Source organism: Podarcis cretensis (genome assembly GCF_951804945.1).
Source record: "Podarcis cretensis genome assembly, chromosome: 16".
Taxonomy (NCBI): domain Eukaryota; kingdom Metazoa; phylum Chordata; class Lepidosauria; order Squamata; family Lacertidae; genus Podarcis; species Podarcis cretensis.
Window position 1 is genome coordinate 27,628,536 of NC_137186.1, and position 25,775 is coordinate 27,654,310.

The 25,775-nt window shown below is 48.4% G+C and overlaps 1 protein-coding gene across 9 annotated transcripts in view; it reads left to right on the forward strand.

Annotated features, from left to right (window-relative positions):
• CABP1 (calcium binding protein 1) overlaps positions 1-16,598 on the forward strand; it is a 73,893-nt gene extending 57,295 nt beyond the window's left edge. For 7 of the 9 annotated variants that reach the window (XM_079956974.1, XM_079956971.1, XM_079956972.1 and 4 more), the window contains 6 exons: positions 3,997-4,173; positions 7,317-7,347; positions 10,855-10,998; positions 12,182-12,291; positions 13,405-13,552; positions 16,012-16,598. In XM_079956974.1, the coding sequence (XP_079813100.1) occupies positions 3,997-4,173; positions 7,317-7,347; positions 10,855-10,998; positions 12,182-12,291; positions 13,405-13,552; positions 16,012-16,037 (636 nt within the window). In that variant the 3' untranslated portion in view covers positions 16,038-16,598. Of the gene's footprint in view, positions 1-3,996; positions 4,178-7,316; positions 7,348-10,854; positions 10,999-12,181; positions 12,292-13,404; positions 13,553-16,011 lie in introns of those variants that run through there. The other 2 variants (XM_079956969.1, XM_079956970.1) reach the window with 2 other exon arrangements.
• The last annotated feature ends 9,177 nt before the right edge of the window (positions 16,599-25,775 follow it).

A 25,775-nucleotide genomic window follows, 5' to 3' on the forward strand; every position in this document is an offset into this window, starting at 1 on the left:
CAAGGGATTATTGAAACAGAAGGAATAAGTGAAGTGAGCCCACCCTGTAAGCAGATGCAGATATTTGCGCAGGTTCAAAAGGGTGTGAGTTTGTGGGATTGTGCAGATGGTGCTTGGGATGAACGTCTGTGCTCCTCTGCATGTATCTGTGTGCACATTGATCCAGTTATGCACAGTGACGTAGCCACACATATGGACAGATGCTCACATCTATGCCCCACACCTATCTCTGTGGGATGGCCTTCTCCTCTATGAACACATGTCTGTCCTGGCATGTGTTTAAGTTTCCCCCACATATGTGCTCCTGGTGTGTAAATGTCTGTGTTTCAGATCCCTCCCTCTCCCAGGTGGTTTGTGTGAGTGTTGGCATTCAGCCAGTGGACTGCTTTATGTTGAAGTGCTCAGAATAGTTTGTGGACACAGCAGCAGCAGCAGCAGTAGCAGTGTAACGGTAACATGAGTGGCTGTTGAGTTGGCAATGGAGCTGATTCTCCACCATTGCAAACTTCAAAATAAACTTCTGGGCAAAATGCTTCCTAAATTTGCTTGCTGAGAGTCCTAGCAAATGGATATTGAACAGAATCACAAGGCTTAATTGATAGATTAATCAAAGTAAAGTTTTAGTTGACTGACTGGTTGATGGAGCCAATTTTTACTAATGGTTGAAATGTTTTTGTTCAGGGCAGGCATGTCTTCCTAGATAACAAAAAAAAGAAGCAAACTATCCCATGTTCCAATGAACAGAGCCTTTGTTTTGACATGCCGTGTGCTGTCTTGTGCTTCCTTTAGTATCTCCAAAAGGCACCCCTGGTACTATCCAAATGTATTTAACCCATTAATTATTTGTGGGGCAGGTCAGATGTAAACTGTTGACATCCTACTGGCCAGATACAACTTACTAATAGTTTTCCGAACCTCTGACATAAGATTCTAAGGTCAGGGCTGATGAAATTCTCTTTCCAGAAGTTTCAAGCCAATGAAAGGAGGAAGTGCTCTCTTAATGGTAGGGCCAGCCCTCTGCCTAATGGTAGGGTCAACCGACACTCAAGTTATCCCACCAATGCCTATGATGAAATAACTTTTGCATTGTTTCGAGAGCCTGTTTTGGGTTTCAACAGAGACAACATATAAACACACACACACCTGTCTGTTCGGCATGGAGCACAATGCCATCCATGCTTCCCTCTCTGGAAAACTTTGTTCTCTGTCCCATGTAGCAAACAGAGGGACATCCCTTCTGCTGTGTGGTCTTCATGAGGACACTTCTGTACCGAGCCGTGTACTTTGCTTTCTGTCACATATGTGTTGTTGTTGTGGATTCTGGCCTTGATGCTATTCTTGCGCCGTGATGCCAATAGCATCATACCTTGGCAGATTGACTCAGGGCTGTGTGTTTTTGTTTAAAAAAAGAAAAATGCCAGCTCCCATCAAGCTGGATATGTGTGTCGTGCAACAAACACACGTGGCCTCTAAACACAGCCGTGCATGCAAATCTGTGAGCATCTGTGTCCGTGTTCTCAGCCCTGCCAAAAGGAGGGTGCAATGCTTTGCAGCACTGCCTTTTTTAAATTTTTGGAAGGAGATTGCCCAAAGCTGCCAGCAGCACCATGAAGAAACAAGCTCCCTTTCTCTGTCTCCCATGAAAACAACGATGGGGTTGTTAATGTTTACTGCGTACGATCCAAAGGTCCCTGTGAAGGGAAGACGGCTAGCTTTTTATAGCTGCATGAGAATGTCAGGATGAAACGTTTCTGCCAGAGCACAGGCCGATGCATTGCTATATAAGGCAGCCGTTGCTTCTCCAGTGGGGCCAGGAACTCTCAAGACCAGATTCCACTCCGGGCCCCCAGAATGCTGCTGGGAGGTGCCTCTTGTGAAAGCAAAACAAGACAGCACCCCACGTAATGTGGAACAGAGGAGGGTGACGGAGGCTGAGCGGGATTTCTGATGGTGAGGGAGCCGAACAGGCCTGCATTAGGTTTGAGTGAATGACCAAAGGCCCACTGTGCCCTTTGCTACTGATTCAGTAATACTTGATATTTTGCTAAAAAGAAATACGCTCAGCATTGAAGCCCTGCTCTTGGAAATCCTGATCACATAAATGCACAGACAGTCACTTCTGGAATTTCAACAGGCACTGCCCTTCTGCTATCTTCCTTTACATTATTATTATTATTAATTTATTTATTTCACTATTTTCAAAAATGAAACACAGAGCATTTTTTTTAAATGAACATTAAAAACAAGGATAGAACAACCTGAAATGCACAAATAATGTGTAGGTAACTTTAAGGACTAGAAACTTACTTTTTAAAAAACCTGAGTCGCAGGACACTTACTTCTGTGGCCATTGCCCATTTTGTGCCTGTTCCCATATGACCAGACCTAACTCCTGATCAAATGACCAAATAGTGTATATTGAATGCATGGAGATAGAGGTGGGATTATGGCCCCACTAGAACACCCATTCATTGGCTCTTCTGAACAGACCACTTAAGTCTGTCCTTATGTCTCCTGCATACAGACAGCTGTTGAAATGGAGTAGGGAAATCCAGCTGCGATGCTGGTGTTCCACACAATATCTTTTCCTAGGTGTCACTGAGGGTAGACAAAGATTGGAGAGACGCAGGTGGGTGGCACCTGCCCCTGCAATGCCCAATTTGGGCCTGAGGCCTCTCCAGCATCCTGCTCTTTCTCAGGCTTCATAGAGACTAGCAACTTTGGAAATCTTTCCCTTTAAAAAAAATGCCCACCGACGTTCTCAGGGAACTCAGTTCTGTATGCAGTTCCGACATTCCAGCGGTGTCACCTTGGGAATACCAGGCTGCCCTGGGTATTGTAAGCAAACTTATATTGGTACACATGGGAAGCGCTGTGATTACTAATATGCAGCTGCTCCAAGTGTCTTGCCAGGATGTACGGGCCGCCCAATTCATGTTCAGCAGGAGCCCCAAGAGACGCTTCTGTCATCAGCCTCCTCTTGAACTCACAAAGAGCTACGCCTGTGCCTTGCAGGCTAGGCATGATTTCACCTCCAATTGTTTTGGTCCAGGCAGCAGACGAGATCAGAGAAACCCTTTCTTCTTCTCTGCCCTCTTTCTAGTCTGTTGCTGGAAGGACGTCTGCAGTGCACAGAGGGCTTTTGATGTCATTTCCAAAGTGGGGGACGGGGGACGGGACCTTTGTTGGCACCTGGAAGTGAATTCTAGTCCCTGGCTGCTCAGAGCTGTAACAAACAGAAGGGTTGTGTATGTGTGAAGTGGTATGTATTGAAAGATGAGGGGTAGGGGGTGGGGGAGACAGACGTAACTTACTAAGCAAGGTGGAAATGGTTTATACACATCTTTGCTGTCCTGTACACACATATACCTCTCCGGGGAGGGGAGAAAGTTTCTGCAACTTCTTAGCAAGTCCTTGCAGGGGAGGAGACAGGGGTAGGTGCTGAGCACCTACTGGCTAGTATCCAAATGTCTCCAGCATATTTCCCCTTGCACAAATCCTTGTGGTACATTTTCAACAGCTTTACAGTTTTCAATAGTTTTAGAGTGTTATTTAGGGGTGGGTGGAGGTGGTGTGGTGAAGGGTGGGGGAAAATGTGATACTTAAAACATTTTGATATTCCTTAAAAGCACAAGGGAAGCTCAAAGAGTCAGTCCACAGTTTCTGCTTGCGCTGCAAATGGTGACGCCAGGTTCCTGGGCAGGAAAAGAGCCTCTGTTCAGATGGTTACGTCTGTCTTCCCCTTAAGTCTGGACTAGCCTTCGCCAACCATGTGCCCTCCAAGGCATTTTGGATCACAACTCCCATCAGCCCCGGCCTGGCCATGCTGGCTAGGGCTGATGGGAGTTGTGGTCCAAAACACCTTGAAGGGCAAAAGGTTAGCCGAGGGCTAGGCTGGCCTCTCTGCTCACTGAAAGCATTGGAGCAGACCTGGGAGGAACCGGGAGGTAACTTCCTCTATTGTATCATTTGCTTGCTGCTGGTTTGGCGGAGAAGATCCACCATGAGGACAAGACATGCTATACAGCTGTCCAGACGAGCGAGGAGGGGTCAACAGCCGGGGAGTACCAAGGCCCGCTCATGGTGCTGGCCCAGAACTGCGCTGTGATGCACAACATCCTGGGGCCGGCGTGTATCTTCCTCAGGAAGGGATTCGCAGAGAACAGGCAGCCAGTACGTAAGTTGCACCCGGACGGGCAAGGCAAACACTGCAGAGCCCAGAGGGTGTGTGGAATCATGTGCCCTCGCCCTCCTGTGGATTGAAAGCAAAAAAAAAAGCATGTCGCCACCTGGGTCTCAAGAGATCCCCATCACCTCCTTCCTAGCCCAGAATGGTTGGGGTGTGGGGAATGGGGGGAGAAATGGTCAGCACTACGTCCAACAATCGCTTCTCCTCTCGTACCCGTGGTTCAATAAAACACAATGCTAATAAAGCAAACGTGCAGCCCTTTCACGACACCCAAAATCAGCTGCTCGAGGCAACTGCCTCATTCTGGCTCGTGGTAGGGCCAGTCCTAATGGTAGGGCCGGCTACGTAGCATCCAAAACCTGTCACTTCACTTTGCCACATCAGCAGGGCCAACTTTGAATCATTACATCGGTCAATCTGTCATGGGTGCTTTAGCTGAGATACCTGCATTGCAGGGGGTTGGACTAGATGACCCTGGGGGTCCCTTCCAACTCTACAGATCTATGATTCCTGAGACACCTTACAGCAGTGGTGAGGAACCTCAGGCCCAAGGGTCAAATGTGCCCCCCAGCATCTCTAGCTGTCTCTCAGGACTCTCCCCAGGCAACACTCCTCATTGCCCGTCTCCAAAGTGTTTTTGGCTGGCTGGAATGTGTCATTGATCTCTGCTCATGGCTCTTGCTTCCCTGGAAGGAGGGTACATAGGAGGGCTGTGAATGTAGAAACTGGCTGACTGTACAAAGGTAACATTTACAAGTGTTGCTCCACCCACTGTTGTCTCTGGCCCTGCCCACCACTGGCATGTGGCCCTCTGAAGCTTTCCCAGTAGGGAATCTGGCCCTCAGGCTGAAAAAGGGTCCCCAACCCTGTTTTATGGGGTAAAGTTGGACATCTATTACTCCAGGTTTGTCAATGAGAATAACCCTTACTTTGGCCCTTCCTGTGTCATGGGGAGGGGAATCCTTAGAGAGAGAGAACCAGGCAAACTGCCACTAAGGTTTACTGCCGCCACCCCTTCCGATCAGTCTAAATAAAAGCAGCAGGAGAAATTGGATAATGGCACACTTTGAAATTGCTGGCTTGGTGAGGGAGATTTTCAGCTCAAGAGATCCTCCTCCAACAAGGAGAGAGGAATCTTTGCTTTGGCTAGGGAGCGGGCAGGAATGTGATTAATTTCTCCCTGAAGAGTGAATCCTACCTAATTTGCACATTCCCAAACAACATACAAACCAAAACACGGCTGTCCTTTGAAAAATCCACATCTCTCTTAATTTTGCAATGCAGTTCTCCAGCTAAGCAACACGTGAAAAATGCTTATGCGGGTCCAGAAAAATGCACATATTGTAACATAAAAAAATGCATTATGTAAGGGGAATACTGAATTGCAAAAATGTGCTACGTTAGGCAAAACTGCATACAATAATGAGTTGATTAGGAGAAATTTGCATTAAACTGCTGATGAATTTTCATTAGGGCTTTTGTTTTCTTAAATAACAACCACAAACGGATGTGGAAATGCAGAGAACTGAACTTCAGAATGCACAGATGAGCAACCGAGAGAAACCGAAACGGAGGGATTTCCCCAGCCCTATCTCTGGCCCACCCCTCTGCAACCCAGTGGGTTTGCCCCACTGGAAGGAGACTCTGAGCACCTGCTGTTCTTTCACAAGCACAGGAGTCGGTGGGGAACTAGCTTTGTGGGCTTGAGACCCAGGAAATGGAGGGCACCCTTTTGTGGGAACCTGCTGTGGGCCTAGAGCAGCTTGATGGGGGCAAGGAGGTAGAGGCTGAGAACTGGGAGTGGTCTGCCCACCTTCCTCTGCCCTCAATTACCTGGGGATCTGGAGATGTTGCCCCTTCTTCCTGGGCAGCCAGCAGTGCATTTCCAACCTGGGCTTTCCTTTCTCTTGCTGCAGCTTTCTCCACCCATCCCATCTACCCTTGAAAACAAAATGTTGGGCGTTTGCAAGTACTTCCTGCCTGGGCTGAATCATTGTCTCATGTTACCTTTGTCTGCAGATGCTCCAGTTTCTCTCAGGAGCTGCCTTTCTGCCCTAGGCATCTGAGGAATGGATGGGGCCATAGCTTAGTGGTAGAGCATCTGTTTTGCATGCAGATGGTCCCAGGTCCAATCCCCAGCAGCATCTCCAGGTAGGCTTGGGGGAGACCTCTGAGTCTGAAACCCTGGAGAGCCATTACTGCCACTCAGGGTAGATAACAGTGAACTAGATGGACCCAATGGTCTGACTCAGTAGAAGGCAGCTGCCTAGGTTTCCTGAGATGGTGCCTACAGCTTCCAGAGCCCCAGTTTTTTCCTACTAGCCAGTTTTTTGTGTGTGTGTTTTTTGAGATCTCAGGGCAACATGGGAGGGGCTCAACTGGCATGAGATGTTTCCACCAGTTTAGCTGGCTGCTGGGAGGGAGGTACCAGCAGCTCCCAGCTCTTTCAGGCAGAGCTCATCATGGCCACCAGCCTAACTCTGCTTTCCACTTTCTGTTCCTGGAAACAAGGCAATCTTGGCTCTCTGGCGTGAGCATCTCTAATGAGCTGGTGTAAATCTGAGATGTGGAAGGGCATGGCTAGTGGGATAGGCTTCAAAAAGGCAGCTCTTTCTCAGGTTCACTTGCTGGGAAGGATAATGTCATGGGGTTTTTAATTCTTCCATGTGCCTTTTTGCCTTGGAAGAGAGACAGTAGGCCAATGGCAGAACACCTGCTTTGCATTGCAGAAGGTCCCAGGGTCAATTCCTGGCAACATCTCCACTCAACATGCTCTCTCTGGAACCAGGGCCAGAAAAGAACCCTATGCCCCTGCCTGGGACCTTGAAGATTTGCTGCTGGTCAGAGTAGACCAACTTGGCCAACCTGATGCCTTCCAGATATTTTGGACTAATTCCCATCAGCCCCTGCCAGCATGGCTGTGTTGGAGGAGAAAATATGGCTGTAGCCAGGAGGAGTCCAAAGCCTCTGGAGGGCACCAAGTTGGTGAAGTCTGCAGGAGACAATACTCTGGCTTTGATGGACCAATGGGATGACATTGGCCTCTAAATATGCTCAAAGGTTCCTGCCTTAGCCCTGATTTTGTCTAAAGGAGCTGGCTTTAATCCCTGATGTTGTTCCCTTGCAGGACAGAGAGCTACGGCCGGAAGAAATAGATGGTAAGGTTCTTGATTGTCTTCTCTAGACCTATAAAAATGGAGTAGATAAATTCATAGTGGCTTAAGACTGTGACAGCTAGGCATGCTGGCTATATGATACCTCCAGATGAGAGGCAGCAGGCCAGCTGAATGCCAGCTACAAGGTTACAAAAGTGGGGGGAGGGCAGCTGCAAGTGGCATCTAGTAGTCCCTGTGAGAGGCTGGACTACATGCGCCTTTAGTATCACAAAACTTCAGAGTTGGAAGGGGGATCCAAAGGGTCATTTAGTCCAGTGTTTCCCAACCTTTGGTCTCCAGCTGTTTTTGGACTACAACTCCCATCATCCCTAGCTAGCAAGACCAGTGGTCAGGGATGATGGGAATTGTAGTCCAAAAACAGCTGGAGACCAAAGGTTGGGAAACACTGATTTAGTCCAACCCCCTGCAGCACAGGAATCACAGCTTTAACCTGATACGGCTGCAGGGCAGCTCTGATGCTCATGTGCTGCTTTTGCTGAAACAGCACTGCTGGCCTTCTGGGATTTCCAACAACGAGATGCCAGCCACCCTCACTTCCTGGTTTTGTACCGACCTGAATGATAATTCACAAATTATTTAAGAACATAAGAAGAGCCTCTTATATCAGGTCAATGGCCCATCTAGTCCGGCATCCTGTTCTCACAGTGGCCAGCCAGATGCCTGTGGGAAACATGCAAGCAGGACCTGAGCACAAGAGCCCTCTCCTGTGATTCCTAGAAACACTTGTACCTTGGATCCTGAACGCCTTGGCTCCCAAACAAATTGGCTCCCAAACAATTGAAACCCAGAAGTGAGTGTTCCGGTTTTCGAATGTTCTTTGGGAAGCCAAACGTCCAATGGGGTTTCCATGGCTTCCGATTGGCTGCAGGAGCTTCCTGCAGCCAATCAGAAGCCGCGCTTTGGTTTCCAAGCATTTTGGAAGTCGAACGGACTTCTGGAATGGATTCCGTTCGACTTCCAAGGTATGACTGTATTTGGAATCATTACTGCCTCTGACTGTGGAGGCAGAGCATAGCTATCCTGGCTAGTAGCCACTGATACTCCTATCCTCCTTGAAATTGAGAAAGTGTAAGAAGTTGCATTGTCTCACTATCCATCTGGAGGTGCGTGCTTTTATTTAAACTAGGGTAGCCATGTATCCTACTGCACCAGAGGTGGGGAACCTTCTTCAGACTAAAGTTCACATTTCCTTATGGGGAACAAACAAAACACCTCTCTTCTCCATCCAGACTAGCAAAAGTTCCAGGGCGCATTGTCAGAGACTGGCAGGGGTCCAAAGAGTGTGCGGAAAAGGCCAGGGGCTAGGAGTGCAACTCAGGAGAGGGGACCAGCAATTAATGGGGTCTGGTGCCACCCACAAGGCAGGAGCCAGGCCCATGGGAGAAGGAAGAGTCAGGGCAGTCTGAAACAGAGGAAGGCATGCAAGATGTGGTAGAGGAAGAGGAACTATTCAGACAAGGGAACAGCTGGTTGACTCCCCACCTAGAACCAAGAGGGGTTTGAAGAGGGAAGAGCAGCAACGGCTTCCATGTAGGAGAAGTCTCAGTTTGCAGGCACACAACCCATCAGAGGAGGGCATGTAAGCCAAAGGAGGGGAGGGGACCCACTATGTCTGCACAGGGTCCAAACCTGTGGACAGCTGCCCAGAGGCTAAAAATATGGGTGCATGTGTATATCTGGAGCACTGGGGGAACTGCTGTAAGTGCTTCACTTGTCAATAAAGAGACAGCTGTCAGATGTGTGCCTTCCTTAGCTGGCGCAGCAGGCATAAAATGCATTCCAGCCAGGTGAAAACACACTCAGAGACTGTGAACTGGAGTCATTGAGAGGTGTGGCTAGTGAGGGTGTGTGGTTTAGGGAGAGAGTCCCAGGAGCTGGATAGAAAGGTTTAGAGGGCCATATTTAGCTCCTGGGCCTGAAGTTCCCCACTCCTATATATGAGAAGCACAGCCTTGGTATTTGAAGGCATTCTTTCTGCTTCAAGGACTGTCCAGTTTACTTCCAGTTCAAAGAACCATAAGAAGAGAGGAGGGGCCAAGGATTGGTCTAAGGCAGGCTTCCTCAAACTCGGCCCTCCAGATGTTTTGAGGCTACAATTCCCATCATCCCTGACCACTGGTCCTGCTAGCTAGGGATCATGGGAGTTGTAGTCCCAAAACAGCTGGAGGGCCGAGTTTCAGGAAGCCTGGTCTAAAGTCTCCTCTAGCATCAGGAGAGCCCTGAGAAGATATCCCACAGCTTGAAACCCCAGGACCTAGAAGTGGAAAGTAGTAGCCCTTTACTGGCCAGATGCAGCATTCAGGGAGTAAGGCTTCTGGCCAATGAATACCTAGCACAGGCTATAAAGATCTCCTAGTTGCTCCAGGACACTGCTGAAGCAACTTGTGTGTTGTGCCTCAGCTGTAGGATTACTGACCATGTTCCTGAAACTCACCTCTATGTCCCTCTCCAAGGTGCTGATCATGGTGCCTCACCTTCCTGTCTGCTTGGAACTCCTGGCCTCCCCTTTGTTTCCATGTGGATCAGACGCATAGTAGCACTGGGTTGGGGCTGATGAGAGCTGGAGTACAAAACACCTGGAAGGCACCCAGCTGGGGAAGGCAATGCTAAAATACTCTGTTGCCACAGACCTTTCACACACTTTCTGTCTCCATGCCAGCAACAGGTCAGATCATACGGCGCAGTCCATTTTGTGGACACCTCACACAGCTTAGCCTCAATAGCAGGAGGACCTAGACAACATGATGAGGACCAGGGCCTGTGGCAGAAAATCCCCAGGGTATTTCCCTCCTACTCATTAATTTGAGGCACAGTCAACCCCAGCGGTAAGGAAAATAGCTCAGTGGTAGAGCATCTGCTTGGCATGCAGAAGGTCACAGGTTAAATCCCTAGCACTTCTAGGTCAGGCTGGGGGAGTTTCCACTCTTGAAACCCTTGAGAGCTGCTGCCAATCAGTGTAGATGATACAGTGGTACCTCGGGTTAGAAACTTAATTCGTTCCAGAGGTCCGTTCTTAACCTGAAACCATTCTTAACCTGAGGCTCGCTTTCACTAATGGGGCCTCCTGCTGCCGGCGCACTGCCAGTGGCACACGATTTCCATTCTCATCCTGGGGCAAAGTTCGCAACCCAGAGCAACTACTTCCGGGTTAGCGGAGTTCGTAACCCGAAGCGTTTGTAACCTGAGATACCACTGTACTGAACTAGATGGACCAAAGGTCTGATTCAGTATAAGGTAGCATCCTATATAAATCACCCCTTAATTGAAAACATTGAGAACACTGTCAACACTGACTCCAGGGTTTCAGACCAAGGAGAAATTCCTAGCCGTAACTAGAGATGCCTCTCTGAACCTGGGCCTCTCTGCATGCTAAGCAGCTGCTCTGCCACAGATGACCTGTGGCCCTTCTTTTCCAAAGTGGGTTCATTCCAGGCCACGTTTGTAGCCACCACTGACAGCCGCGTTCTCTGATTGGATTCACCTCAACAGAACTGAGAGAAGCCTTCAAGGAGTTTGATAAGGACAGGGATGGCTACATCAACTGCCGAGACCTGGGCAACTGCATGCGCACCATGGGCTACATGCCAACGGAAATGGAACTTATCGAGCTCTCCCAGCAGATCAACATGAACCGTGAGTGCCAATCACCTGCCAAGGGGGCATCCCTTCTCCCTCCACAGTGCCACTCTCACTCCTGATTAGGCTTTTCCAGTCTTCAGTGTGGTGTAGTGGTTAAGAGCAGTGGACTCGTAATCTGGTGAACTGGGTTTGATTCCCCGCTCCTCCACATGCAGCTGCTGGGTGACCTTGGGCTAGTCACACTTCTCTGAAGTCTCTTAGCCTCACTCACCTCACAGAGTGTTTGTTGTGGGGAAGGAAGGGGAAAGGAGATTGTTAGCCGCTTTGAGACTCCTTTGGGTAGTGATAAAGCGGGATATCAAATGCAAACTCTTCTTCTTCTTCTTCATCTCCCTTTGGGCTGCCTTTCTGCACAAGCACAACTCCCCAGGCCACTTCTAGACTAGGCTTATGTTTGGCTGCTATACTCCATGCTCTGGCAAACTTCCGGACTGGATTATTCCAACTAGGGGTGTCAAAGAAATGTGTAGAAAGTTGACCTGGGGTTGTATCAAACTAAGTTCTGCTAGTAACAACAACAGCAAGTTATTATTTATATGCTGCCCATCTGACTAGGTTGCACCAGCCACTCTTGGCAGCTTCTAACAATTTAAAACAGGCATCCCCAAACTCGCCCCTCCAGCTGTTTTGGGACTACAGTTCCCATCATCCCTGACCACTGGTCCTGTTAGTTAGGGATGTTGGGAGTTACAGTCGCAAAACAGCTGGAGGGCTGAGTTTGGGGATGCCTGATTTAAAACATCAAACCCACAAACAGGTCCTGAACATAAGAGCATTCTCCCCTCCTTTGATTTGTAGCAACTGGTATTCAGAAGCATTACTATCTCTGGCCATGGAGGCACAGCATAGCCAAGTAAGTCACATCCATCCATTTCAATGGGTCTACTCTAAGTAGGACTCAGTTGGGTGCAGGCCGTGGATGCAATATTCCCTTTTTTCCACAGTCAGGAATGGGACCCCTTCCTGTGGATGCTGGCAGTATTTGAAAACATGTTCCCGCTGAGTCCTCTCCAGGGTGAACATAACTGGCTCTTTCTCCTTGCCCTGACAGGACTTGTTTTCCATACAGCCAACCATCTTCGTTGCCCTTCCTCTGAACCCATTGCAATTTGTCTGTATTCTTTTTAAAATGGTGGTCAGTATCTTACTGTACTCCCTCCTCACTCTGTGTTCCTAGAGGGCGGCCACGTAGATTTCGATGACTTTGTGGAGCTGATGGGACCAAAGCTTCTGGCAGAGACGGCAGACATGATTGGGGTCAAGGAGCTACGCGATGCCTTCAGGGAGGTGAGAGCCAGATTGTGCAGCCCCTTCAGTGTGTTGCAAACTTTCTACCAGTTCAAGGTGGTATACAGCTTGGGATCAGGATACCTGAAAGATCATCTAGCTCCTTATATGCACAACCCATCTCTGTACCCTGCAAATGGATCAGGCATCCTGCTTCCCACACTAGCCAATCAGATGCCTTGTGGAAGCTCACAGGCAGGGAATAAAGGTAAATCCCTGAGGTGGGATGAGGCCAAAGGGGGCTCATCTAGTCCAGCATTCTGTTATCACAGTGGCCAACTAGATGCCCTGACTGGAAGTCCAGAAGCAGGACCCGAGCACAGCAGGAACTCTTGTAATTCCTAGTCACTTGTAATTCCCAGTATTCAGAAGCACACTACCTCCAACACACGTAGCCATCATGGCTCGTGGCCATGGAGAGCCATGGATTTCTCCAAGGACCCCTCCAGACCCTTTTTTTGTGTGTGTGCATTCATGATTTGTGCTCCTGATGACATCAGGGCAGTTATGTGTGATCCCACTCTCAATACTTTTGCAAAATTTTCAGGATGCACATATAGCTTTGCTTTCAATCAGTGCATGTCCTATAACTTCCTGCTGGAAGCCTGTAACTTTCCTTACTACAAATGTTTGGGGAGCATTTGTCCCACATTTGTTGTGCTATACTGCAAGGGTACATCCCAGATGGCAAAAGTGCAGTAATGGGGAAGCATCTCAGAACAACTAATAAAGCAGAATTGCATGTGGGCAGTCTAATATAAATCAAAATGTGAGTTTTAATCTTCCTCTGTGCCCTCCTCCAGATATTGCTAGACTTCTCACCATCCAGAACATTTAGCAGAGCTTGGTGGGAGCTGGGGGAGGGTGGGGGTGGACAGGTTCCCCCCTACCTTTGCAATGCACCTTTAAAGCGTTTTTCACAAAATGCAGGATATAAATAACTTAAAGCAAAAAGCAGAGATACCAGTCTGGTTTCAATCAGGTAAGGTTCTTGCCAGAGTGGCTCAAGAGGTGAGAAAGGACATTGGCAACTGTGGAGATGAGAGGGGTGGGTCCTGAGAAATCTGACCAGTTCCATCCTAACAGTCCCTGACATCTGCTGCTTCCTTGCAGTTTGATACAAACGGTGATGGAGAGATCAGCACCAATGAACTACGAGAAGCAATGAAGAAGCTGCTTGGGCAGCAAGTGGGGCACCGGGACATAGAAGATATAATAAGGGACGTCGACCTGAATGGAGACGGACGAGTGGATTTTGAAGGTGAGAGAGAGTGAGTGAGGGGTTTCCACTGGACAAGCAGCAGATCTGCACCTGGTTCCAATGAAGGGCATGCACAATGTGAGTCATGGACTAGCTGGACGCAGAGGAGTGGTAGCAGGCACCAGCTGGGTAACCCTCAAGGGAATGCCCTCCTACTGCAACCAGCCGCCCTCCCCCCTGGTTTCCCAGGATCAGAAGAGGCATGAAGAGGGTGGAGCAGAGACAGACCTGTTGACTGAGTCTCAAATTGCTTGAGAAGGACCCAGGGGAGGAAGAGGCTGAGGCATCTGTGTGATGGCAGGGGCCTTCAGTCCTCACAACTGCCTTATTGGGGCAAGATCTACCAGGAAGAGTTGCTGTGCTCATTAAGCCTGGCCTCCTGAGCTATTTGTTTCTTTGAATAAAGAGTCAGCTTCACTGTGAGTTATTACTGACCTGCTCCTGGCACTCACCCCACAATACATCCCGTCAGGAATTGTCCTTGCAGGAAACATTGGAGGCAGGCAAAAGCACTCAATAATGGTGTGGAGCAGGGCCTTAGGGAGAGTCCTGAGGGCCAGAAAGAGAGGCTTGGAGGGCCACATCCTGGATAATTGTGACCAGGCTACCTCTGGCCATTGGGGATCTCCTAAACTTGTGAAAAGTGTTTCATGCCATGGACATTTGGACCTCCAACAGGAAGCCTGGATCTAACAATAAAACACACATACAGTGTAAACCTGATCCTTAAGGGGGCATGCAACTCCCTACAGAAAGGGCCAAATCCACTCCCTGGTCAGGCAAATTGTTCTTCCACAGAACCTCCTTTAGCTTTTTGGCTCTCATCCATCTGTGACCAATCTCAACTGAGTCAGTTCATAATGTCAGCATTTCTAAGAAGCTGCTATCTGGAAGCTGGTGAAGACCAAAGGAATATATTTTTTAATTTTTTTTTAATGTCCTGAATAATATTCAGTGCTTGAAGCTGCAAGTGATTCATTATCACTATTCCTGCACAGCCCTTGGATCATCTAGTGCTTTACAGCTGCCTTCTCCAACCTGATGGCCTCCAGATGTCTTGAACTGCAACTCCTATCAGACCCTAGTATGGTCATTTGATGCTGGGGTTGGTGAGAGCATGCACTGTGCTTACTGGGGCTGATGGGAGCTGTAGCCTGAAATATATGGAGGGTACCAGGTTGGCGGAGGCTGTTGTAGGCAGTGGTGGTTGGTGCCCATTGGGACTGGTAGGGTCAACAGTAGGTGGCACCAGAGCCTATGATAGTTAAGTAATTCTAGTTTTGTCCCCCTGCTGAGTTCTACAAGGGGCAACGCTGAGACTAAGGAGGAGGAGGAAGCTGACAAACAGGGCCACCACCTGGCTTAGTTGCAAGAAGGCAGGCAGCTGGAAGAATGTCTGAGGTTGGCAGATTGAGACTAGCAGAGCAGTGCTTTACTTGCCCTAATCAACCAGCATCCTGACTCAGTATAAGGCCACTTTCTACGCACCTTCCTTCTCTATTGTCACATCCGTACCATAAGTTTAAAGCAAATGACACCCCCCCCAGAGAATCCTGGGAACTGTAGTTTGTTAGGAGTGCTGGAAATTGCAGCACTGTGAAGGATAGGGCTGGGCGAAAACTGGTTTTCAACACTGATTTATCACCAGCTAACGGCGCTGTGGGTTAAACCATAGAGCCTAGGACTTGCCGATCAGAAGGCTGGCAGTTCTAATCCCTGCGATGGGGTGAGCTCCCGTTGCTCGGTCCCTGCTCCTGCCAACCTAGCAGTTCAAAAGCACGTCAAAGTGCAAGTAGATAAATAGGTACTGCTCCGGCGGGAAGGTAAATGGCGTTTCCGTGCACTGCTCTGGTTCGCCAGAAGCGGCTTAGTCATGCTGGCTAAATGACCCGGAAGCTGTACGCTGGCTCCCTTGGCCAATAAAGCGAGATGAGCGCCACAACCCCAGAGTTGGCCACGACTGGACCTAATGGTCAGGGGTCCCTTTATCTTTACCTAACATTGCGATACATCAATATATCATGATGTCTGAAATAAAGATGGAGACATGTAGAGGCTTCATGGTTTTTCCTGCATTGTGATTTTTGCTGGTGCCTGCTCTTGTGATTCGCTGCCTGCTGCAGGAAGCAGGGGAGAACTGAGCCAACAGAGTTAACAGGGGCTGCAGGAATCGAGAGAAGCATTGGCTGGCTTCAGAATTTCCCCCACACTGTGATTTTTGCATAGCATGCACACACATCATGATTTGCAATACATTGCCAGGTCAAAAATTATGAAACTGATATCACAATATGGACTTCAAACCAATTTTGGATGACATATTGCCTAGCCCTAGTGAGGGATGCAGTACAGTTCCCAGTATTATTGGGGAAAGCTAGCACTGTTGAAGTGCTACATAAATGTGTTTCAAACGTATGATGTGGATCTTTTTCCTTTTTCTCTTTCCTTCTTGCCTGCAGAGTTTGTCAGGATGATGTCCCGCTGAGTATGGTTCTTGGGCTGAAAATGAATCAGCAGCTGAGGGAAGACGAGGACCTGAATGGAGCGCCCAGCCCCAATGTTCCTATGCAAAGGCTGACGCACTGGCTGCGCTCGAGACAGTGCGAGACGCCAACCTGCCTCTCTGACCCAAAGTGGCCCTGATGCTCCTTCACCCTTCCACACTGTGAAAAAAGACGATCTCCAGCAACTGGAAGCATTCCTGGGTGACGCTGGGCTCCAGGACCAGCCACGTTTGCAAGCGAAGGTGACAACTCTTTCCCTGCCTTGACTCTTCCGGCAAGCACTGCAAAGGTGAAAGAGAAGGAAGGGGTTCTCTCAAACTGGTGGCTTATGGCAAAAAGCCACCTGGGATTGGTGCCTGCCACGGATTGCACTCTTTTCCTTGGTGAACTGACTGTGTATTGGCCTCATGCCTCCTTGTGTTGTTAATCATATGTGTTGAGTTATTTATAGTCTCCCCGGAATGTTCTTGTGTTTCCCTGCGGTTATGTTAATGAGAGCAAATATACCTTTGAAATGCAAAACATAAATAACAAGAGCAAGACTTTGGTAGGCCTGGCTCTTCTGTGGGAGGAGGAGAGGTGGCTTGAGGCAGTGGGGATGGCGACAGCGATGGAGCCGGCCCTACCATTAGACAACTGCTTGAGACAGCAGGTGCGAGGAGGAGGAGGAGAAAAGCCTTGGTGGCTCTGTCCTACCTCCATTGTCAGAGGCAGTAAAAGTCCCCGAATGCCAATCCTGGGAATCCCAGGTGGAAGAGTGCTGTTTTGCACAGGTTCCATTTGCAAGACATCTGGCTGGCCACTCCGAGAACAGGAGGCTGGACTCCATGGACCACTGACCAGATCCATCAGGGCTCCTCTGATGAGTAAAAGGCAGCCCCTCCCCATCTGTTCCTCTTTATCCCTCTGTTGAAACACAGAGCTGTGTGTGCTGCACAAACTAACCAATAGCCCTTAGGTGCCATGGAGGATGCTCACTTTGCTAGTGCCAAAGAGAGAATCAGCTGCCAGTCCACTTGGCTTCTGTACATCAAAATGGGGGGAAAGGGTACTAACATGTCCTTTGCCTCACTGGCTGCATCCACACCATATATTTAAAGCACACACACACATACACACATACACACACACACACACACACACACACACACACTAAAAAAATCATGGGAACTGTAATTTCCTTCTCACAGAGCTACAATTCCAAGCACCCTTAAACTACAGTTTCTGGGATTCTTTAGAATTATTTCCACTCCAGTTTCTGAGTAATGGGTGGGGCAGAAGTTCTGTCTGAAACCAGCAAGCTTGATGCCAGGGGTCACATTTCCAAGGCAGCCTCAGAGCCTGGCATAATCAAAGTAAATTCCAGCAGTCACAGCTATCACTTGCCTGATGCCACAGATAGCAGAGGATGCATGTTAGCACACGTTGATCTGTTGCCCATTCTAGTGGCAGTCAGAACACAACAGGCAGCACAACCCTGAGTATATCTCCCTAGAAGAACTCTCTATTGCAGGGTTAGCTAACCAGCAGCCTGGGGGCCTGATCCAGCCCCCTAAGTAAACCTCAAGACCCCATAGGGTTTGGTGGCAGCAGAACAAACGGGGGGGGGGGGACAGACACAGAGCTACAGTGTATAAACTACAGTTCCCAGGATTTATTGCAGAGGCACATGGGGAGATGTGCTTTAAGTCTTTCCCACCTGATGCTGTAAGGTACATCTTGGGTTTCTAGTAGGGGGGAAACCAATCCCTGAGTAGATCTGACAAGCATGAGGTCTGCCCATGCCTGCCCTGGGCCAATGATCTTTTCAGCTGGTGGATCAGAACCCACAGACCCTCAGCTTAACCTAAGCTCAGTCACAGCTTCCACATGCAAATATATGGTTTTTAAAAAGCAATGAATTAAGAAGCAAGTCCTCAAATGAACGTTTGGGCTAAAAGTGAGTCCCAGGTGAGAAGAAGCTGAGGCACTTCAGGTTCCAGAGGGCCTGTCAGCGAGATACCTTCCATGGACCCCTTTGCTAAGTGAGCCTAACCACTCCCCAGGGTGTTGTACTCACCAGTTGCTGCTTCTCCTGATCATCATTGGTACTACTTGCTTGCTTGCCAGGCAGAGCCCAGTGAGTCAGCAAGCGGACCAGGGGCATCTTCTGACCCTCCTTCTTTCACCACTGCTACAGTCTGGGTCAGAGTAAGAAGTGGATGAACCAAGCAAGCAGGCTGCAAGGGGTGGAGGGGAGGAGCAGGATCTTGTCGACAGGTCCTGCTGCTGGGGTGTAAGCCCTCCTGGCAGGTGCTGGACCATATTGAGCCTTGATGCCAGCCCAACCATTGGGCAAAAAAGATGACAGCCCTCTACCTCCAACATGGATCAAGGAGCTCCTGGGCCTTTTCTTTCTAAACTAGAAATCCCTGGTTATGCAGGTAAGAGGCTCCAACTCCTGGCTGATATATTCTAAATGCAGCAGAGTCCCACCCCACGTTCTTTCTGATGGTAAAATAACTGAAAAGGGCAGGGGGGAGACCATAACTCAACTGCAGCTCTTACATGTGTCATGAAACTCTTCTTGTGGAGTTGATCATCGGCCCAGCTAACCTTGTATTGTCTGCTCGCTAGAGCAGTGGTTTGCAAGTTTTTTCAAGCTGCTGCCCCCTTGGTTCCATAAGCTCATCCCCACTGCCCTCTATTCAGTGTTCTTTTTGAGGGAGGGGGAAGCGCCAGTACAGTGGTACCTCGGGTTACAGACACTTCAGGTTACAGACGCTTCAGGTCACAGACTCCACTAACCCAGAAATAGTACCTTGGGTTAAGAACTTTGCTTCAGGATGAGAACAGAAATCGTGCTCTGGTGGTGCAGCGGCGGCAGCAGGAGGCCCCATTAGCTAAGGTGGTACCTCCGGTTAAGAACAATTTCAGGTTAAGAACAGACCTCCAGAACGAATTAAGTTATTAACCCGAGGTATCACTGTACTCACCATGAAGTTGTTACAATAAATGCCATGCTTTGAACATGGGGCGGGGTGATGTGCCAGTGCTGTGTACCCTTGAGTACCCCCAGAAAAAAAGCACTGCCTCTACCCTACCCTATGAAAAATATTATCCAGAACAACAGTTTGCACAGCCCACTAAGGAAGATAATTGCACCATAACATTCAAAAATCAACAATTAATGCACATTTATTCAAAGTCCAGTGTGTGTTATCAATTCAACAAAACTGACAAACTTCATCCAGTGATTTTCAAAGTCTGAAAGCCATTTACACCTCCAGAACTCTGCTGCCACCTGCCTGATTCTTATCACCTCCCTAAGTAACCCCACCGCTCCCTGGGAATGCAAATACTGCCCACTTTGGAAACCCCCACTCTAGATGTATTTATTATTATTACTTTGATTTATTACGCACCCATCACGCCGAGGTCCCACGACAGGTCGCAACAAATAAAAATGCAATATTAAAAACAGTTTGAAACAAATCAGAATAACAAGAACAGGGTGGGTCTTAAAAATACACCTCTCTAGTGGGAAAGGCCAGCAGAAAGAGGTTTGTTTTCAGCTGATGACAAAAGCTGTACTGTGAAGGCACCCGATGCACCTCTGGGGGGAGAGAATTGCACAACTAATGGGGTGGCACAGAGGATGTCCTCTCATGGGCCACCAGCCCTTGAGATTCTGAGGACAGTGGAACGACCAAGAGGCCCCCTCCGTAGCAAGCACATCCCTGATGAGGGATGATGGGAGTTGTAGTCCAAAACATCTGGAAGGCACTAAGCTAGTGAAGGCTGGTTTACTCGGAGCAGCAGCAACTCTCCTTGGACTCAGCCAGGTATCGTCCTCAGCTGCAACCCTTTTAGGTGCTTATACCACTGGACCTGCTGGCCTTCAAGGATGCGCTCTACTTCCAACATACATTATAATGCACAGTTCACATCCACTTGCGGTGCAGCCACCCAGCCCTCCTGTACCTGCCCAAGTATTAATGGACCAGCCTTAGCCAAAATGGGAATAAGTCAGAGTGTGAGAACTGCCCTACCATTCTGCAGACCAAAGGATGGCTTCCTTCTCTGTATAACTCAGTCTCCGGAAGCCAAATTCAGCAGGAGAGAGGCTGTTTTCTTGTACAGGCAGGTTCAGGGATTAAACCTTCAATCTAATAATCTCATTGCAGGGATTATTCCTCTGCTTTCATCTCCCGGCCAGCACTGGGAGAGATTCCAAGCTGCCCTGCAGACAATACACAAGCAGAGCAAGGATCCGCCCAGCTAGGCTGCTCAGCATGCAAGCACAGTGTCTCCATACTAGTGTGACTTGCCCCCATGGTTCTGCCTTTAACTACGTGCTGCAGCTAGGAGTGCAGCCTGGAAAGTTTGGACCCTGGTCTTAATAACCTGATGGTGGCCTCCTTCAGACAGCTGTGTGTATTAGTTGTGAAGCACGTAAGAAACACTTCTCTTGCCACCCTAATAGAATCATTCCAAACTTTACACCTGCTTTTACTTTCCTGATAGGCTAGAGCAGGAGTTGGGAACCTTTTTTTAGCTCAAAGGCCACATTGTGCTCTAAATAACCTTCTGGGAGGCCATATACCAGTGGCAGGTGGGGCCAGAGGTAAAAGCAGGTGGAGTAACGGATGTAAATTTTACCTTTGTGGAGAACGCTGATTCCTACACAGATTTTCACTCCCTCCATTCAGGCAAATAAGAGGTATTAGCAGAGCTCAATGACACAGTCTACCTAGTTAGGCAAAACCACTCAGGGCCAGTGAGGGGTTTGGTTATGGCTGTGGAGAGTGCTGAAGACCTGTAAAGAAGCCGGGAGGGCCAGATTTGGTCCTCAGGCCTGTGGGTCCCCTTCTCTCTCTCTCTCTCTCTCTCTCTCTGTGTGTGTGTGTGTGTGTGTGTGTGTGAGAGAGAGAGAGAGAGAGAGAGAGAGAGAGAGAGAAAGAGAGAGATGCCTCCCAAAGCAGTTTGCCAACCCTGATGAAAATAAAAAGAAATACTCTTGGAGCATGTGCAATATTGCATTTTAAACACATTCACCATCATGACTGCAGGAATAAGACAGTGTTTGGTTCTGCTGCCCTGATGTTAAACCCATTTATTTGGGGATTTGCACCATTTTTGTTATAGAAAAGGCTAATATATTTTTAAAGATAAAAATCATGGTTTGCACCCAATGTTAGTCGAACTCGGAGTAGACCCACTGAATGGACATGGTTAACTTAGACCCATTACTTTCAATCTGACTTCTGTTGCTGCAGCTCTTCGTGGTACCCACAGCCCTTGTCTCTAAGCGGACCTCTTTCTACCGGTGTTAACACAAAGCAGTGGACCTTTTCTAAAGGGCATGCTGGCTGGGCTGATGGGTGTTGTAGTCGAAAGCATCTGGAAAGCAGCAGGTTGGCCAAGGCTAGTCTGGTGGAACAAGCTGCTTGGGAACCTGGTGGACCCTCTTCCATTAGAAGGGGTTTTTTGGGGGGTTGTCTGGCCACTTATTTGATGCTGTTGCAGTGTAAACCAGTATGGTGCAGTGGTTTGGGTGCTGGGTGAGGGCTTGGCAGACCAGAGTTCAAATCCTCACTCAGTCATGAATCTCACTAGGTAGGTGACCTTCTCTCTCCTCATGTATCTCAAAGGATAAACCAACATCCTCTTCTCCCAGTGGCCAACCAGATGCCGCAAAGGAAAACCAGAAAACAGGACCCAAGCATAACTGACCGTGGAACCCTTTTCACACAAAGCTTGCGTATACCACAAACCCACAATAATAGAATCATAGAACTGTAGAATTGGAAGGTTCCCTGAGGATCATTTGGCCCAACCACCTTTGATGCAGGAATACGTAACTGTCCCATGCAGAGACTGAACCTGCGACCTTGGCATTATCAGCACCACACTCTAAGCGGCTGGGTATATGAGGCTGCCAACATAGTTTGAGCCAATACTGCTTACCAGGTTCCTAGAGCCTGAGAACCTTGTATAAAAACACGAGAAGAGCCTGCCAGATCAGGCTAGTGGCCCATCTAAACCAGTATCCACATGTTCTCACAGTGGCCAACTGGATGGGTCAATGGGAGGCCCATAAGCAGGAACTGAGCTCATCAGCGCTCTCCCCCCCTCCCGTGGCTTCCCACAACTGGTTTTCAGAACTGTTAGTCTCCAACAATGGAGTCAGAGCATAACCATGGTGACTACTAACCATTGATAGCCGATAGCCTTTTCCTCCATGACTTTGCCCTCTTTTAAAGACATCCATGTTGGTGGTCCTCACTGCCTCCTGTGGGAGCAAATTTCATAGCTTAACTCTGTGAAGAACTTAATCATCTGTCCTGGATCTCACATCATTCATCTTCACTGCACGCCTGTGAGTTCTAACGTTGAGAGGGAGAAAAACTTTTCTCTAGCCTCTTTCTGCATGCCATGTGTGATTTTATCAACTTCTATCAAGTTGTAAAGAAATGGGCAGAGAGCTGTTTGTCACCTTGAGCTGCTTGCAGGAAAGATGAAATATAAAGATAACAATAACAGCAGCAGCAGCAGCTATAACACCAACTATAGATTAAAAAATACAAATAAAATTTTAAAAACCAAAATAAAATTTCCAGTTCTGGCAGAGGGCTAACTTTTGAGATGGCTTTCAGCTATGATTCTATGACTCATGCTGATTTAACCACAGTGGTGCAAGATCAGGAACAGAGGCCTCTGAGCCTTTCACTTGTAGGTCACTAGCACAAATCCAGAGGAGCTAAGGCGATGCGGTGGCTAAGCATGTTAGCAATAAACAGGATACAGAGGTGCTGTGGAGTGTGCAGTGCTGATAGTTCAACATTCAGAGTGACTGGCAGCATTTGAAGAAGAGTTTAGATTTGATATCCCGCTTTATCACTACCCGAAGGAGTCTCAAAGCAGCTAACGTTCTCCTTTCCCTTCCTCCCCCACAACAAACACTCTGTGAGGTGAATGGGGCTGAGAGACTTCAAAGAAGTGTGACTGGCCCAAGGTCACCCAGCAGCTGCATGTGGAGGAGCGGGGAAGCGAGTCTACCACTCTTAACCACTACACCACACTGGCTCACTCACTGTGACCCTGCAGGTTTGGTTGCTGTACCCCAAATCCCCAGTCGCCTGCATGGCCGATGGTCAGGGATCATGAGCATTGTATTCCAGCAGCATGCACAGGGACAGATTGTCTAGTAGTCTATGCAGGAGGCTACACCGCTGACAAGCTCTGTTGCAGACTTGGTCGCTCTCCTGGTGAATCCCAGCATCAGTTCCACCGCCTCTTCCTTAAGTTGATAGGCTGTGATGGGCTTGGCTCCCATTCACAGGGACACAGACAATTTAGGCATCGAAAAACAACGGAGAGAAACACCATCACTTATTACTGATGCCCACATATTAAGCTGCTGTTCAAAGCACAGCTGCAGTGACCCACTGAAAAGGTGGCAACCCCTTTAGAGCTCCCAAGTTGCTGGCAGGTAATTTGGCTACTTAAGACCTCACGGAAAGCTGCCTTATACAGCTGGTCCATTCAGCTTAGTACTTTCTATGCTGATTGGCAGTGGTTCTTTGGGATTTTGGGCAAGGAGCCCTACCTGCCATTGGGAATTGCGACCTTCTGCAGTGCAAATGCTCTACCACTGAGCTATGGCACTTCCCCAAGAGAGTCTATTACAGTGGTACCCTGGGTTACATACGCTTCAGGTTACATACGCTTCAGGTTACAGACTCCACTAACCCAGAAATAGTGTTTCAGGTTAAGAACTTTGCTTCAGGATGAGAACAGAAATTGTGTTCCGGCGGCGCAGCGGCAGCAGGAGGCCCCATTAGCTAAAGTGGTGCTTCAGGTTAAGAACAGTTTCGGGTTAAGTACGGCCTCCGGAACGAATTAAGTACTTAACCTGAGGTACCACTGTATGTCAAAATGTGGACCATTATTGAGAGGGCAACAAAAGAGCATTGTTTCAGCTGCAAAGTTGTTCCTGCCGCTGTTATTATTATTATTAATTTTATTTATGCATCACCCTTAAAGAGCTCTGAGTATTGCAAAGGATGAACAACAGAATCAAATCACTGATTTAACACAAACACAGCACAAAAATATTCATCAAGTAACAGGCCTTCATAACACACGTTGAGCTGCTCCTTCACCCTGGGGGACTGCTGGGGCTTAATTTCCCTTTCTCAGCTAATAACTTGTTCCACTGACCTGTCACCCCAGCCGCGTTTAAGTGCTTCAAAGCCCCGTGGCCGACCTGGACTAGTCACAGCTTAAACAGAGAAATCTTCAGGGATTAGTGTGGATTGGCTGTAATCAGTGCAAATGAGCCCTAACAAGGCCTGCCTCTGGCCAGCCAGCCTGAGATTTTTTTGCTGCCTGAGATGGTGCCACCTTCATTCCACGCGGAGAAACTGGTGACACGGGCAGCTGAGCCTTATTTCAACACTGGCAAAGGGGCAGCAGAACATAGGAAGAGCCTGCTGGATCATCTAGTCCAGCATCCTGTTCTCACAGTGCCCAATCGGATGCCTCTAGTAAACCAGCAACCAGAATCCAAGCACAAAAGCAGTGTCCCCTCCTGTGGTTTCCAGCAACTGGAAATCAGAAGCATTCTGACCATATAGGCACCAGGGCTAGTAGCCACGGATAGCCTTCTCCTCCATAAATTTGTCTAATCCTCTTTTTAGAGTCATCCAAGTTGGTAGCCATCACTGCCTTCTGTAGGGTGAAGCAGTCCTTTCTTTTGTCAATCTTCCAACATTCAGCATAACTGGATGTCCACAAGTTCTAGCCCTATGAGCGAGGAAGAGTCACTGCCTGTTATTGTAGACAAAACTGTTATAGATTTTTTTTGGGGGGGTGGGATCCCACTAAACCCTATAAATTAATAAATGTGGAATTTGGAATGTGAAGAGAGAAATAGAAGCTGCCTGTGCAAAATGACCTAGTCAAGCCAGGGTCATCAAGAAACAATACAGGGCAACTGAGAGCCATGGGAAATGCAAGGAAATGCAGGGCACCCCCTTGCTCTGAGGTGTGAACAGAGACGGGGAGTTTGTAAGTAACTGAGTGTGAGGTGACAGGAAAAGAGAGTTCCTTAGCAGGGTGTTCTGGGAAGAAGGAAGAAGAAAGACTGGGCTCCATCTTGGGCAGGCTGGCTGAAGGCTGGCTGCACTGCTGTAGGGGACAAGCCCCTCTTGAAAGGACCATGCTGTAAGATCTGGACTCCCTCCATGCAGAATGAAGGTGTAAATAGGTGAATAAACCATATTTCTTAAAGCTACGACAGTATCCGCTGTGTCTTAATTCTCCAAAGGAACACAGACCCTGGGTGAATGTCTGAAACCCCCTATGGCCTCTTGCTACCACTCAGCAGAGAGGGGGAGGCACCCAACTTTTGTAACAATACTGAGCTAGGTGAACAAAAGGTCTGATTCAGTAAAAAGCAACCTCCTGTGCTCCTGTGTACATGCTTGGTTGCTTTAATAATTTTAAAATATGTCAGAAATGATGTTCTACTGACCCGTAGTAGCTCCTGAGTGTCTATGTCAGAATAGGTGCTGGTGCCAGGTCTGTCTGCTGCTCTGCCCATAAAATGTTGTTATTTGGGCTGTCATTTGTGTAGGGGCTGAACTGTGGGGCCATGGACTACAAATGGATGCCTGATACCTGGAAGATCATTTTTTAAAAAGCCTGCAACTCTGCCATCTTCACCGGGGTCC